General features: G+C 41.0%; 1 protein-coding gene across 4 annotated transcripts in view; it reads left to right on the forward strand.

Moving 5' to 3' along the window:
- Positions 1 to 16,381, forward strand: part of INPP5A (inositol polyphosphate-5-phosphatase A) — a 358,729-nt gene that overhangs the window by 222,808 nt on the left and 119,540 nt on the right. For all 4 annotated transcript variants that reach the window (XM_075843182.1, XM_075843181.1, XM_075843180.1 and 1 more), the window contains 2 exons: positions 5,880 to 5,932; positions 8,478 to 8,597. In XM_075843182.1, coding sequence (XP_075699297.1) covers positions 5,880 to 5,932; positions 8,478 to 8,597 — 173 coding nt within the window. The remainder of the gene's footprint in view (positions 1 to 5,879; positions 5,933 to 8,477; positions 8,598 to 16,381) is intronic.

The raw sequence follows: 16,381 nt of genomic DNA on the forward strand, positions 1-16,381 counted from the left end.
TACGTTTGCCTTGCTGTAATCTCACAGAAAAGATTCAGACGTGTCAGGATTCTGAATACACATCACGTCCTGGCTGGAGGTAATGTATATTCATTGTCAGGACACTGCAGTAACGTTATAGTGTGTTTATGTGGCTGCACATAGAGATCGAGCTATATCGCTATGTGCTGTGTAAATGAATGGGGAAAAGTGTATGACGCTGATTGGTCAGCGTCATACACTCCTCTGTACAATGCCCACTTGGTCTAAAGTAAAAACACGCCCACTTGGGCATTTAGAAATGAATTAGCATAAAGCTAGAAATCGCTCATAAAGTGGTAAAAATAGATAGATTTTCTAAATAAAAAGCACTGCTGTCACCTACATTACAGCGCCCATCTCCTTATGTAGGAGATAGGGCACTTATAATGTGGTGACAGTCTCTTTAAGCCCTGCGTCTGGCACGGCTTAACAGAAGCCTGTACAAATGACAATTATACATTAGTATTGCAGTGTATTGTACCAGTGATCTCAGAATCGCTGGTTCAAGTCCCCTAGGGTGACTAATGAAATTTGTAAAATAAAGTTTAATAAAGTTATTAGTAGTAAAAATAAAACCAATTTAAACTACAGCTTGTCCCGCAAAAAAAAAGCCTTCAGTCTACTCAATCCACGGAAAAATAAAAAAGTTACGAGACTCGGGAATTTGATGAAACAAAAAAAGTTTTGTTTTTTTAACAAAAAGTTGAAAAAAAAAAGTTATAAAATAAGCCATATATATAATATATATAAGTTTGATATCACCGTAATCGTATTGAGCTGCAGAATAATAAAATAACAACAAAAATTTTTAGAAACGGCAGTTTTTTTATTCTCATTTCAGCCCGCATAGACTATATGGTACTTTAAATGGTGCCATTAGAAACTGCAACTCCTCTCGCAAAAAAAATAAGCCCTCACACCACTCTATTGATGGAAAAACAAAAAAGTTATGGCTCTTGGAGGCGGGAATGAAAAACGAAAATGAAAAATAAAAAAATTACTCCGTCCTTAAGGGGTTAAAGAAGGCCATACACCCGTTCTTAAACACAGATTCTACACACGCTGGCACCTGAACAATAACCATTAAGCCAGATCCTGTGGTGTTGCAGTGGCTATCCATAAATCCCTTACTCATCAGATAATTAGTTGTACTACCGACCCTGAAGCCCGATACATCACACTACTCCTCGCAATTGGAGGCCTGGAGTTTACAATTATTAACGCATACACCCCCAACCAGGGTCAAGTCTCTCTTCTCACAGAACTCATTGACACAGCACTCCCTTTGGTTCATGGCACTGTGATACTTTGTGGAGATTTTAACTTTACCTTAGATCCGACCCTGGTTAACTCCATTGGTCGCTCAAGCATAGATTATAATGCCATTAAGAGAGTCAAACGGGCTCTCCTTTGTCTTCAATTATGCAACACATGGTGTCTCCAACATCCCACTGATGGGGATTATAGTTTGTATTCTCCTCCACATGGTACGTAAAGTCACTTGGACTATATACCTATCCAACACCACGCCCTCACCTGGGTGACTTCCACATCCATTGGCAATTTCTTGTGATCTGACCATGCCCCAACACTTTGTACCTTACAACTCCCTTTCCTTTCTAGAAATTCCTGGACGTGGAGGCTTAATGAGAGCCTTCTCCTGGATGAGGTCTGTCTCTCTGACCTGAAACAATCTGTGGATCATTTTGTATCCTGTCACTCCCACGACACCACATCCTGTGTAATACAGCGGGAAACCCTCAAATGCGTACTTAGGGGAATCCTTATAAAACACGGCACCCGACTTAAAAGAGAAAGGCCTCACACTCTTAAACTCCCCCTTCAGAAGGTTTCCTCTCGAGCTGGCCCATAAACTTGCCCTCTCTGTTTCCATTCTGCGAGATCTACAATGTGCTGGACAGTAGGCCAGACGTCTTTTGGACATGGCCCATAAACTACCTTTACAAATTTGCCATAGCAGATTTTACGAATATGGCAACAAGAGCGGGCGCATATTGGCCAGGGCGATAAGGCCAAATCTACCAATCTCATATTCCTAGTATCAAATCCCCCGACAGGCTTCTTTGCTCCCACCATGCCAGATATTGCTAAACATTTTCACAGCTACTACTCCAATCTTTATAACCTACGCCCTCATCCATCCCCACCATCTGATGTACAGGATACTCCTCCCTCTCCATTTCCTCCATTTCTCCACTCCAGAGCTGTTGCTGTTATAAAAGAGCTACCAGGGGGGGAAGAGCCCTGGACCAGATGGTTATGCTGCCAAATTTTATAAACTCACAGCTGACCAACTGTCACCCCTCTTACTCAAATCTTTTAACTCAATCTCCCCTGAGGTCCTCTTCCCCCCAATTCTACCTTGGCACATGTTGCTGTCCTCCCTAAACAGGACAAAGACCCCCAATTGTGCGCCAGTTATAGACCCATTGCTTTACTCAATGTAGACCTAAAAATGTATGCCAAACTTTTGGCCAATAGACCAAACCAACATCTACCAACCTTGATACAATCTGATCAGGTGGGATTCGTGCCTGACAGGTAGGCCTGCGACAATACGCTGAAGACCCTAGACATCATCCACCATGCCCAATCTCACCAAATCCCTCTAATGATTCTTTCATTAGATGCCGAAAAGGCATTTGACGATCTCCTGGCCCGCTCCCCATACCACCCTTCAACACACACAGGACTAGGCCCCTCCTTTATTACGAAAATTCCAGCCCCATATCAATGTCCTTCCGCACAACTCAAAATTAATGGTGCCCCTTACCATACACAACGGCACTAGGCAGGGTTGTCCCCTCTCCTATATGTACTGGTCATGGAACATCTAATGGCTTCCATTCGGGGCATTTCCATAGGGGGAGTAGAGTATAAGTGCTCGGCTTTTGCTGACGACCTACTCACGACCCCGCATATCTCCCTTCCGTCCCTGATGTCGGAATTGTCTCGATTTGGAACGTGGTCAAACTCTACAATTATTCTCTCCAAATCAGAAGCCCTTTAATGAGTCTCCCCCAAACCCACTGGTTGCCACTCTCAAAACTAGCTTTCCCTGTGTGGCCTGCCAAGGGCATCACATACATGGGAATACGACTTATAGCCGATCTGTCGCAATTATACAGTACTAACTTCCTCCTTCCATAAAGACCTGGAATAAACAGGAAATTTGGAAGAATAAACATTTTGAAAATAACACGGCTTCCCAGACAATTGTATCCCCTGCAGACAATCCCCATCCTCATCCCTTCATCCTTTTGCCTCCGCATCCAAAGATGCTTTGGATCCTTTATTTGGTCCTCAGGTCACCCTTGGATAAGTAGGGTTGTTCTCACTCACAAGAAGGCTGTGGGTGGGGTGGGGTGGGTCTGCCGGATTGCCTTCTCGATTATTTGGCAGCAACACATGCGCGCATCCTCAATCTCTTTCACAACCGGAACGCTAAATCATTGCTGTGCCCTAATGCTCTCTCTACCCTCCTCTTCACACAGCACTCAATTCAGAGAAGTACACTCTGTACTTCTTTCACTATTTCACAAACCCTTATGGCATTATGCTCAGCGGGGTTGGGGGGATCCCTCATAGACGCTCTAAATCCACTCACTTCAATTACTGACAATCCAGAGTTTCCCCCTGGCCGAGCCCACCGCTTACTTCTCGGTGGCTCCCTCCACCGTCCACTCTATTTTACACAAGTCCTCTCTGACTCCTCTTCGCTCCCACTGACTACTATTATTACTGAACGCCACACCTTCCACTCGTCAACTATATGAATACAACCAGTCTCTACATTGCTATGAAGAAACACGCGAACCTCCACCTCTCACTGACTGACTTTGAGCGACTGCACCTCCCTCACACCCCCTGCACATGCTATCTCCATGCTCTATCATCGGCTCCTCACCCAACATACACAACCACTGCCCCCCCATACTGCGAAGCCTGGGAACGTGAATGTAATAAACAATTCACTGACGTACAGTGGAATAGATGCTTCTATTTTTCCCATAAGGCTTATATAGCCACTCATGCTCAAGAAATCCGCTTTAAAATTGTGTCCAGATGGTAGTGTCCCAACGGTACTCCATAGGTGGTGTCCCTCGGTCCCTGATTGCTGGTGGTGGCACACCTGGCGGCTCTGTGACTCACATATGGTGGGGGTTGCCCCTCACTGAGGGTCTTTTTGGAATGCAGTGATTAAATTTGTCCATGAAACCACTGGGGTTCTGGTCCCTGATTCCCCTAAAGCGACACTATTGTTTATTTTCCCATGCACGCATATAAACGATCCCTCAGCTGACCTTTATTACAAGCAGCTAAATCAATTATTCTTTGATTTGGTCACTGTACTCTGGATGTTGAGTGTTATCATTGGTCTTCATAAAAACCAGTGAAATATTTGTTTTCATTCTCACCTGTGCGATGAAAGTCAGTGTGATTGGTGTCTTTGAGGCTTCGTTGCCCTACGATAACGTTGAGCTGCTAAAGAACAGGAAGAGTTATCATAAGGATACTAACAGAGAAGTTCTTCTCATAGACTGCCTGTAATTTCAACGTCTGACTAGTGACAGGAGTAAGATATTTAAATGATTATTTTGACGTTTAATTATTCTATCGCTTTGTCCATATGTCCTTCTTTTTGTTTTTCTTGACACAGTGTACACTACCTGATACTGCCACAGCACCGAGCAGTTCTTTCCAAGGGTCTTCCCAGTTTCATTAAAGGGAATGTATAACCTATATATATATCTTTGTTAATTTTTATATTAGAGCCCACTTGCAGGAGTAGAAAACATGATTGTTTTCTTCCATTAACATTGTCCCACCTGTCCACAGGTTGTGTGTGGTATTGCAGCTCAGCCCTGTTGAAGTGAATTAGGGCTCTTTCACACGGCCCTGAATCTCGTCTGTGTGTGTTCGTTAAAACAACACACCGCATACGGCCCCATTGATTTCAATTGGGCTATTCACACATGCGTGAGTTTTTAACGCAGCAAATGTCTGTTGCGAGAAACTTACCATGTCCTATATTAGTACGTTTCCACCCACCTAGCCGCCCATTGAGGTCAATGGGTACGTGAAAACCACAAACAGCACACAAACCTGCAGACTTTTGTGTGGCACTCTTTTTAGAAGTAAGCAGCCATGTCTTTCTAATCTTGAACAACTCCTTTAATGTATTTGAAAGTAACCAACCTATTTAATATTCAACCAATCCTGGCATCCATTTTTATTTTTTTTTATTTTTTAATACTACCCCTTTAAGAACAACTTTGGGTGAAAAATTATCTATTGCGTAAACTAATGTTAACTTTTTAGGATAACAGATTTGTTGTATCCACTGACTATGTAACTCACCATTCACGTGACTAAGGCTTCGTTCACATCTGCGCCAGGGTCCCGTTACAGCGTTCTGTCGGAGCTTTCTGTCGGAACGGACCCCTGACTGCCACAAACGGAAACCAAAGGTTTCCGTATCCATTACCATTGATTTCAGACGTCGGAACGGGACCCTGGCGCAGATTTGAATGAAGCCTAACCCTTGAGCTGCACTTGGTTATATTACCCAGAGACGTTACAGGAAGATGGTAATCTCAATCCTCGGAACCCCTGGTGTGTTGGAGTAAAAATGTGATTTGTTTATATACACAACATTCAAATAATCATTAATCATTTGCACAATATATGTGATGTGTTACCGCGCAGATAGTCGGCTTCACGGCTGCCTACTCTCTCAGTTGTGAAATTAATATCTTCTTACTGTTTTTCTCATTAGTGACACAGCTGCCTTTCTATATATTAAAAACGACTTTTATATTGTGTTTATCTTTCAGAGCAAATCATCTAGAAAAGGTTTTATTCGAACGCGATGGTGTATTACTGACTGGTACGTTTTGTGAGATCTCTCGCACACAGACAATGTAACATTCAGCGTATATGATTGAGAATCTATTTAAGTACTAAGCAATTTGAATCAATGTCCTTGTGGTTGAATAGTTCAGGGATGGAAACCAAACAAAATATGTAAAGCTTAATGAAATCTCCCAGGTCATGTGCTTTTTGTTTCTATTGTGTTTTATTTTTAAATCTTTTGACGAAGAGATTGATAATTGTCGGCTTCTCTATTTTATTTGGTAAAAAATTGTTTGAATTACGGGGAATTTACATGAGATCTCTTTTTACTTTGTCATGTTTATGAAAATGTGGCAAAAGCACTTTGGCGTAAATTTATGTTTACTTGCCACGTTTTGCGCAAGGTCGCAACAACAAATGGCGTGGGTTTATTTTTTTTAGAAACCGCAGCCTTTTTGCTGTGGTCTTATGTAAATACAGCGTTTTTCCCACAATTTTACACAGATTGTGACAAAAAAAACCTCAACAAAACCGGCATGGTAAGGCTAGGTTCGCACTATGTTTTGCTTATACATCAGAAAATTGTCTTGCCGCATGCATCAAGCAGGCCCACAGACAGTCATTGGCCAAATGTATGCTAAGAGTGTCCATTTTGCATACGTTTGACTGGAATACGTCGATCTACCTTTTCTTCAGCTTGATTAACCCTTTCATGACCAATGAATATTTGCCATCTGTTTTTCATGGACGTAAAAAAATAAATAAAATAAAAATAGATTAATTTTAATCAGGTTTTTTGTCCCAATCCCCTGAAAACACCACAGTGCCCATGTAGATAGTGACGCAGTACCACTATAGATAGTGCCCACCGTAAATAGTGCCATAGTGCCACAGTTCTCCCTGCAGGCAGTACCCACGTGGCGCCACACACAGTGCCTATGTAGATAGCGCCACACTGTCCCCTGTAGGTAGTGACCATATAATGCCACAGTGCCCATGTAGTTAAAGGCACACACCCTGTATATCTCATCCCCCTGTAGATAGCACCATGTGCCCTGTAGATACCCCCTGCAAATAGCGCTACCACCCTGTACATAGCGCCACACAATGTAGATAGCAATATCCCCCTGCAGATAGCGCCACCCCCCTCCCCCATAAACGGCACCCCCTTCCTGTAAATATCACCACTGTAGCTCCCTGTAGGAGCGAAATCCCTCTGGCCGGGGATCCGCTCCTACATTGAGCCCCTGACGTCTGTCCATATATGGATAGTGACACCAGGGGCTTCTCCAGTAGCGCAATTCTCAGAGTGTCGGCCGGGGATTCCACTACCAGAGAGAGCCCCTAACGTCACTGTTCAAATTGACAGTGACGTCAGAGGCTCTCTAGAAGCGGAATCTGACACCAAGGATTCCGCTCCTAGAGGGAGTACAGGTCGTGCTATCTACAGTGGGGGTGCGATGCTATCTGCAGGGGGGTGGCACTATCTACAGCGGGGATGGAGAGACGGCGGGGGCTCCCTCTAGGAGGGGAGTCCTCGGCCAGAGCGCTGGTCGGGTATTCCACTCCTAGAGGGAGCTTAGGTGTCGCTATCTACAGAGGGTTTTGCACTACCTACATGGGGTTGTGTGTGGCATGATCTACAGTCTCAAAGCCCCGGCCGACATGAGTGCAGCGCTGCTCACACTGAAGCAGCACTGCACTCGTTAAACCCCGTTCCAGGCTGTCAACGTCTTTATACATGACAACTGCACGGGGCATCGGCAGTTGGAACGTATATAGTCGTATGGCAGTCGTGTAGGGGTTAAAAAGCGTGATCAACTATGCTATTTAAAATAACTACATATAATTAAGAACAATATGCTTCATGCTTATTTGCCCGACCATTTTTCCCATGTCCTCCCAATACCTATGCATGCTCGCTTCAGCCAAGCATTCGTGTGCTTTCCATGGGAGAAGGGAAGAGGTTGCTACCAAACTGCTCTGACAGTGGCTCATCTCCCAAGAAAACAAAGCATCTTGCATATTGAAGTTCAACATGCCCGTTCCTTACTTTCTCTAGATATATGCGGAGCGAATGTCGGCCAACCATGTAATGCACATGTTTGGCCGAGCATGCACATGTTCTCAATAAGTAGAGGGGAAATTCGACAACTCTGGTGGCATATCTCCCTAGAGAACAAAGGATCGGGCATATTAACATTCAACATCAGCCGAACTAACGTCGGCTGAACTTCTAATTCGGAGGGCTCTACTGACGTTCGTCTAATGTGTATGGCCTTTAACCTAGATTTGCTTGGTCCTGATACTCTGACGGTTTTGTAATTGTCTGTTTTATTTCAGAACTGGAAGCTTTTTCTTGATGATATTGCAGAATATTGTTTTTTTGGTTTTTTTTCAGGATTTTTGACTTTTTAGACTATGCCTAATTCTCATGATGCATCCTATAAACAGCCATTATTATCTGCATTGCGATTTGCATCCTTGTTTTATTCTCTATTATTAGGAAAATCATATGGAATATGTTGACCGTAGTGAAAATGAATCAAAATTAATATAATGAATTCATTTTTCTGCAGTGCCTTTGATTTAGTAAACATTCACCTTTTCCATGATGCTTCCAATTTAATTGCATGGGAATCCAGCCCGTCCACCTACTCAGGAATACGACAGAAGGCTCTAAGTTATGTTTTAAATAGGTAAGTGAATTGGTCCTTGAATATATTTTGATGGCCATATGTGTCGATTAGCGCAGCAGTGACACAGAGGAGACTGTTCTCGTCAGATTATTCTGGTAAGTTAAATGATTATTAGGCCCTGTTCACATGTTCCGGATGTCTGTCTGCTTTCCATTGATTGCAATAGGAAATCTGCGTCTGTGTGGGGCTAATCGGCGTGCAGATTTGCCACACCAACTGTGGCAGAGATCAGTGATACGCCTCAGGTATCTGGCAGACAGTAAATACGTGTTGGATTTGCCTATGGCATGTGCAACACATCTGAACATAGCCTTATGGGTGCAGGTAATGTGATCGTGTTTAAGAATATACAAAATCACTGAGGATTTCTGTGACCCTGCAAAAACTCAAGGCCTAATAGGACATATGGAAAGGTATTGCCCGAAGCAGACAACCCCTTTTTAAGATTACATTTTGAAAAAAAAATCACAAAAAACTCTTCTGTCTAGTCGTAAAAATTAAGAATTGAGAAATTTTGTGTAATTCTGGTTCTGAAAAAGCTGGATAACCTCCATTATGACAGCCGTTACAACAACACAGGTATTGACTGTTCTGGACACATAGTCGTATAGTGTTATGTACTCTGCCCCATACTGCTACATGACCGAGCAGCCCTTTTCAAGGGTCTTCCCAGCTTCATTGAAGGGAATGTTTCAACTTTTACAATTTTTTAACTACTTAAAATTGAATAGTAAATAAAATTTTTATTAGGTCTTTATTTTTTTATTGTACATTTCTTTTTTTTTTTCTGTACTTCATTGTGGGGGCAACCATTTTGCCTGAGCTGCTGTTACCAGCTTTACAGCAGTCACATGGACCATAAGAACCTGTAGGGGTCATTATGCAGGAAGGGATAGGAGGGGAGTTGTATCCATTACCTATTTTCAATGGTGGATCCTGTGTTATCTATATAGAGGTGTTACCTTTTATTGTAATCCTGCCTGTGATGGTAATGAGATGACTAAAAGTGATCTCTACAGAACAGGAAGTGTCAGTCTTTTGTGAGGCTCCGTGGCCAGAGTAAAAACTGCAAAGATATATTTATTTATTTTTTGTAATATAGATAAGAGAAAAAAATCTCCTAAAATTAGTAAAAAAAATAAAAATGTTTTACATAAAAACATGATTTAAACAATAGGTCATTTTCTTATGGCGCATTCAGTTTAAGACATTAAAGGAGTTCCATGAGGACAACCCCTATCTGTATGCCCTTTTAGGGCATTAGGACATCCTAGAGGGGAGAAACCCCTCTAGGAGCAGCGTCTCTCACTCTGGTTGACTCCAGTCATCTATGATTACATGGACAGACATTCATCTGATTAACTGGTTGCCGACACAGGACGAGTATGCTCGTCCTGAGCGGCGAGCACTTCGCGCATTAGGACGAGCATACTCGTCCTGTGTGACAGCCGTCCCTGCCGTCTCTGTGTGTGCGATCGAGAGCGGGGCAACGGCTGTAATACACAGCCACGGCCCCGCTCTGACAGCGGAGAGGAGAGAAACATCTTCTCTCCGCTGTTAACCCTTTGAACGCCGCGATGACAGCTGATCGCGGCGTTCAAAGAGAGGGGACTGCACATTGATCGCGTCACAGAATATAACTGTGACGCGATCAAAGCCCACAACTCGTATGGCCAGACAGCCCAGGGTCCAGTGAAGGACCCCAGGGCTGTCTGAACATATTTCCTGTTGTTAGGGCATACTGAGGTATGTCCTAACAACTGCCTGTGTACGATCAGTAACAGGCTAATGTACTGGCATATAGATCTATGCCAGTACATCACAGTTACAAAATAAAAATCAAAATGATAAATCCCTTTATGGGATTAACAAAAAAAGTTAAATGAATGTAAAAAAAAAATAATGGTAAATAAATAAATAAAAAGTCAAAAAAATACAGAGAAACACACATTTTTTATAATAAATAAACTTTTTAAAATATAAGTCCCAAAACATGAAATAATATAGACATATTTGGTATCGCCACGACCGTAACAACGTGTACAACAAATGTATACCATTATTTATGATGATCGGTGTATGGTGTAAAAAAAAAAATATTAAAACTGCTGCGCAACTGCTTTTTTTCTTCATTTTAATCTAATTAAAAATTTATAGAAATTAAACGATAATGTATTTGTACCAAAAAATGGTACGTACATAAAGTACAACTCGTGCCGCAAAAAACAATGTCTCATACAACTATGTCGTACAAAAAATAAAAGCGTTATGAGCGTCGGGATGCAAAGAGGGAAATGTAAAAAAAATTGCTCTGTCCTCAAGGCTAAAATTGGCCGTGTCCTTAAGGGGTTAACTGCCATGTAATAATACATTTCAAATGTTCAGCTGACTGCAACTTTCCCGGCAAAATCAGCTACTTTAATATGGGGGAGGGGATTTTTAAAGCTGAACTCGAGGCTCCAAATGCTGATTCTGTGAACCCCTTTAAAGTAGCAATGTTTTATATTCCCCTTGGAGACTGTCTCCTATATCTATTCACTTTTTAGATATGTCTTAGGTTTTTATATATGTATGTATGTATGTATGTATATATATATATATATATATATATATATATATATATATATATATACACTACAATTTTTTTTATTTTTTGAGTATGGATTTAAAATATATATATATATATATATATATAACCTATAACATAATAGTCCATGAATCCTAATAATTTCTCTTGAGTCATCCGTTTAAGATCCCTTTTTTTTTTTTTTTTTACACTATTCTAATGTTTTTAAGGTTTTTTTTTTTTTTGGGTTTTGCTTTTTAAAGAATCGGTCATGATCAATAGATGCATTGGAAAAAATGTTGAAATGAATTTTAGTATATCTGTTTTTCAACCATTTTGCGACTCCCAGCCTTATAATCTGTAGAGGTTTGACAGGTCATGCTCTCTTTCTGCTGGGAAACCCCTTCTAGTGTTATTGAAACCCTTGACATAGTGTAACTTTCAAACAAGGTCCATATTGGGTCTAAATGATCACGGGATCGTAGTCACAGGGTCCTTAACAGAACATTTTTTTTAATGGCCAAGTACAGGGGTCAGTGTGTGACTTCCATGATTGTGCTCGTTCAACTGACTAATCCATTTTAAAGAGATCCTTAAAGTTCTTCCCATCACTGGACAATATGATGGAATACTGATGATTCAGGCAAGTATACGATAAATTAAACTATCTGTGCCTCAGTGTCAAAGACAATGAGAGAAACAAACGTCTTTTCTCCCTCTGCCATTTCTTTGTCATTATCTGTACTATGTTATACATAGGGGCATAGACAATCGCTCCTTATCCCATTCACATCATGCATGCCACTCTGACACTGGGACCTTTTCATACTATTTGTTTTAAACAAAGGTTGCCTGTAGGACACATTCACTTTTTTGTGTTTGTATCTGTGCTTCCTGTTTAAAAGATTGTGCTCGAGTGTGATGTCGCACATCGAGGAGGGACCTAGCAAAAGTTAAATGTCCTCGTGTCTTTTAATTTGTCAGTTCAAACAGAAAAATAACGTACCGTAACTTTTTAGGCTATGTACACACGATAGCAGGCATTTACGTGTGAAAAGACAGACTGTTTTCAAGAGAAAACAGCTGCCTCGTTTCACACGTAAAAGCTCCTCCTCGTATTATGCGAGGCGTCTGTGACGCTCGTAAATCTTGAGCTGCTCTTCATTGAGTTCAATGAAGAACGGCTCAAATTACGTATCAAAGAAGTGTCCTGCACTTCTTTGCCGAGGCAGTCAATTTACGCGTCGTTGTTTGACAGCTGTCAAACTACGACGCATAAATTACTGGTCGGCTGCACAGTACGTCGGCAAACCCATTCAAATGAATGGGCAGATGTTTGCCGACGTATTGTAGCCATATTTTCAGACGTAAAACGAGGCATAATACGCCTCGTTTACGTCTGAAAATAGGTCGTGTGAACCCAGCCTAAATGAGACTCGTATGAAAGTTTCCTATGAGGAAGATGTCCCGTGTTTATTAACACATTGTGCTATCAAGTACCGACAGATCCATATATATATATATATATATATTATTTATTTTTTTACATTTCGGTGGACATTGCATCATATGGCTCATCCTATATTTGCCAAAGAAATTATATAGATTTACTAGGTAGACCTAATTATATACTCCTCTGAAATGCAACAAGTCTCTTTAAGACTTTGTCGCAAATTGTGTAATTTTTGGTTGCCTTGCAAAAATTGTAGTATCGTTCAAATGACACCATTAACACATGAACCCATTATGTGTTTGTCGCAGCAGAAATAAAAGGATTGTGTTGCATTGAGCCATACTCCCTTGTGTAAATCTGTCTCTTTTTGGTTATAAATTGCATGGGTTAATAACAAATGCAGGTAAAGCCAGTTGGGCGTTTCAGCATTGTGGTTTTAAAGACCCCCATTGTCCTTTTTGTCCTGTGGCTGTCATATTTGTTACTGTAAATCAGTCATTTGGGGAAACACAAGGTCCATCTGAATACGGTCTTCAATGTCTTGTCACCTCTTGCTTCATTAAACTAATTTTGTGTGCCCAGACCTCCCACGATGGCCTGGCAGAGAGGGCGGGAAAATGACAGTAGTTTTTAGTGTTAACTTTGGGTCAGCGATGATTCGACTGGTATCATTAAATTGTGACATTTGCCAAGAAAGTGCCTTAGCATATCATCCTTCCATGACGGGGGTGAGCCCTGGATCCAAGGTTGTTCTGCCACTTGTGGAATTGCATTCACACGAATTGGCCATTTTAAGGGAGCACCGAGCCGCAGATCCGGACCTCCGTAGTGAAATGATGGGCTGAGCAGCACAAAAGAGCAGTTCTGTAAAAGCAGTGAATAATGACTAACCCTTTTCATCCGCACTGCTAACCTTTTGGCAGCCACCAGCACACTCTATTCTGATCGGCTGATTGGGGTGGACAATACACTGAAGCTCACTTTGAATGAATGCTACCACCAACAGTGTCTCTATTCAAGGTTTTGGGAACCATCTTTCCCCATTGTCTAGCACCACTCCTCCAGACAGTAGGAAAGGAGAAAGTGAGAACATATATATGGGGAAAGTGCTTCTTTTCTTGCCTGTAATCCCCTCTTAAAGCTGCATAGATGGACATTTCCAGCCGAGCAACAGGAGCCATTCAGTGTCAGATAAACACAGAGGGGAGAGGTTTAAAGTCAGGCCTTTAAATCCATTTAACTGCACGGCCTAATAATGCAGATTTAGTGCCTCTGAAAACAGAAGCCGATAAGTCTTTTCCTCTTAAGACTTTAAATGGCTAAAGAGCATTTAACTCTATAGTGCGTCTTACCGAGCAGACAAAGCGGATGATTCAAAAAACGTTTTGAACAGGAAAAACATTTAGATATTCACCTTTCCCAGCTAAGAGAGCTGATTACAGACATTACTGGGTTGTCTGGTGCATTCACTTGCAACTAGTTAAAATATGCAGTGTGCATTGCCCCCTAGAACAAAAAAAAATCAAGTCCTTTAAAGGGATTGTACAGGATTAGACAAACATAGCTGCTTTCTTCTAGAAACAGCACAACACCTCTCCATGGTTTGTCTAGTATTGTAGGTCAGGCACATTTAAGTAAATAGGACTGAGGGGTAATTCCTAAAGCAACCTGTGCACAGGTGTGGTGCTGTTTTTGAATGAAAGCAGCCATGTTTTTCTAATCCTGTACAAAACATTTGAGATTTGCTCTAAGGGCTCTAGGAAAGCTGGGTCCCAAATCTCTTGGGAGCTGATTTCCTGGACAACCAGGTTTCCCAGAGACAATGGTAGAATTTTTAATAACTTGATAAGGTAATTGTAGGACATATATACTGTAATAAAGGGAATATATCCATAGGGATTAGGTTGTCTATCAAAATACATCCCATGTTTGAGCCCTATTTTAAGTGGGCATTAATAAAATAATTTGTTGTATTTTTGACTGTTAAGATGATGTTTAGGATTTGTATTGACTCCACTTAATGTTCTTCTTTATGAATATTTTATTTTGTTCATTATTCTATTTCTTTTAATACAGTTTATATGTGATGGGTTTGATTACTATAGAATAGACTTGGATGTCAGAGGTTATACTCTTCCAATAGGGTCCACTATGTAAGGGAGTTTCCTGGATTCTTTTAGAACTAGATCCCCTAGAGGCTGTCACTAGGATCCTGCGCTGTCATGAGCTCACTGTTCAGTACTGTTGCTCTCTCTGTTTTAATCTGCCCAGATAGACACCTGATTTCTATTTTATGTTTAATCAATGATTATTGCGTTTTTTACATTTTATAGAAATTACAAGAAGAACTATTTGTGTAGACCAAAAAATACAAAGACAAACATATAACATTCAATACATCTCCTGCAAAGCCTGGTACCTGACAGTATTTCTAAATGCCATTTTGAGTGGCCTGGCAATGAAAACAAAACTACAAAAAATGAAATGTTCACTGATTTTATAGGAGGAAGTCTGGTTAGTTCTCCTCCCAAATGCTCTTGCTGCACTGTTCCAGGGGTGGAGTCTCACTTTATGGCTTCTGTAAAACAATTAGAGGACTTATTTTATGTTTTGCTTTTCACTTTGCTGTAAAATGGACTGTTGCTGTTCTCTGTGTATCCTTGGCCTATGGGGAATGTCTTTCCCAACTTTCTCATATGATGTCAGGGATGGTGAACTACTTGAAAAGCAATATCATAGTCTTTCAGTATTTAAATGGAGTGAATGTGCTTTTCTTACCTTATATGTAGCTGATATATGCGTAGTGAGGGAAAAAAAAAAATCAGGAAGCACTAAAATATCAACAGGAGCTCATTTAGACGAGCATGTGCATTTCATCCCGTACTGCGGGACACTTTAGTTCGGTGTGAGGTTCTGAATCGTATTTTCTCTAGAAGCACTGAAAAGCCAGGCTTATAGGGGAGAACTTGGTCCGATATACGGCATCTGATGAAGCTTTAAATGTGTTTGTTTTTCTTAGTGCGGATTCCTCATGCGTTTACCCATTGTATTTGGATACAGTGATATGCATGAACCAATTGAAATATATTCTCTCTGTATTCGGGAATTGTGTGACTGATACCAAATATGTTAAGACTCTTAGTTGCTCACATCGTTGTGTATCACGCCAATGAGTGTCACTATTATGCTCTTCCCATGTCCACTTCTTAAAATAAATCTTTAAAAATTAAAAAAATACATAATCCAGAGTGAGACGGTTATTACACTTTCATTATTATTTCCCTTGATTGCATTAAAGTAGACTTCCCCACGAACGGTAGGTATTTCCTGTAATTCTATAGATGTCCTGTAGGGGGCTATAAACAGAGTAGTGAGATAGATAGATATCTAATGTATTATATTCGCTCCTGTGTATTAACATGTTTGCCTCCCAAATAGTCTGTTCTTTTTATTAATAGTAAAATTCTTCACTTTATCCAAGTATGTCTTGGGAAACTGTCTATGATGACTTTGTACAAATTACTCTACCAGCACTCCAGGGAACACGCAGGTTTAGCACCATGCTGATATTCCATGGCTGATCTCTTTATGATCATGTCAATAGTACGCCCTGACGTTGTCCTTGGAGTCCACGCCTGTGAAATGAGATTTAATTTCAAAGGTTTGACATGGCTCCTGTTTTTCTTTTGGAACTGCTGCCTAGTCTAGTTCAACAGAAACATTTTTACACTGGAACTGTGAAATCCGGGCATAAAGCAGCCCTTT

Source organism: Rhinoderma darwinii, chromosome 11 (genome assembly GCF_050947455.1).
Source record: "Rhinoderma darwinii isolate aRhiDar2 chromosome 11, aRhiDar2.hap1, whole genome shotgun sequence".
In the NCBI taxonomy this organism is placed as follows: domain Eukaryota; kingdom Metazoa; phylum Chordata; class Amphibia; order Anura; family Rhinodermatidae; genus Rhinoderma; species Rhinoderma darwinii.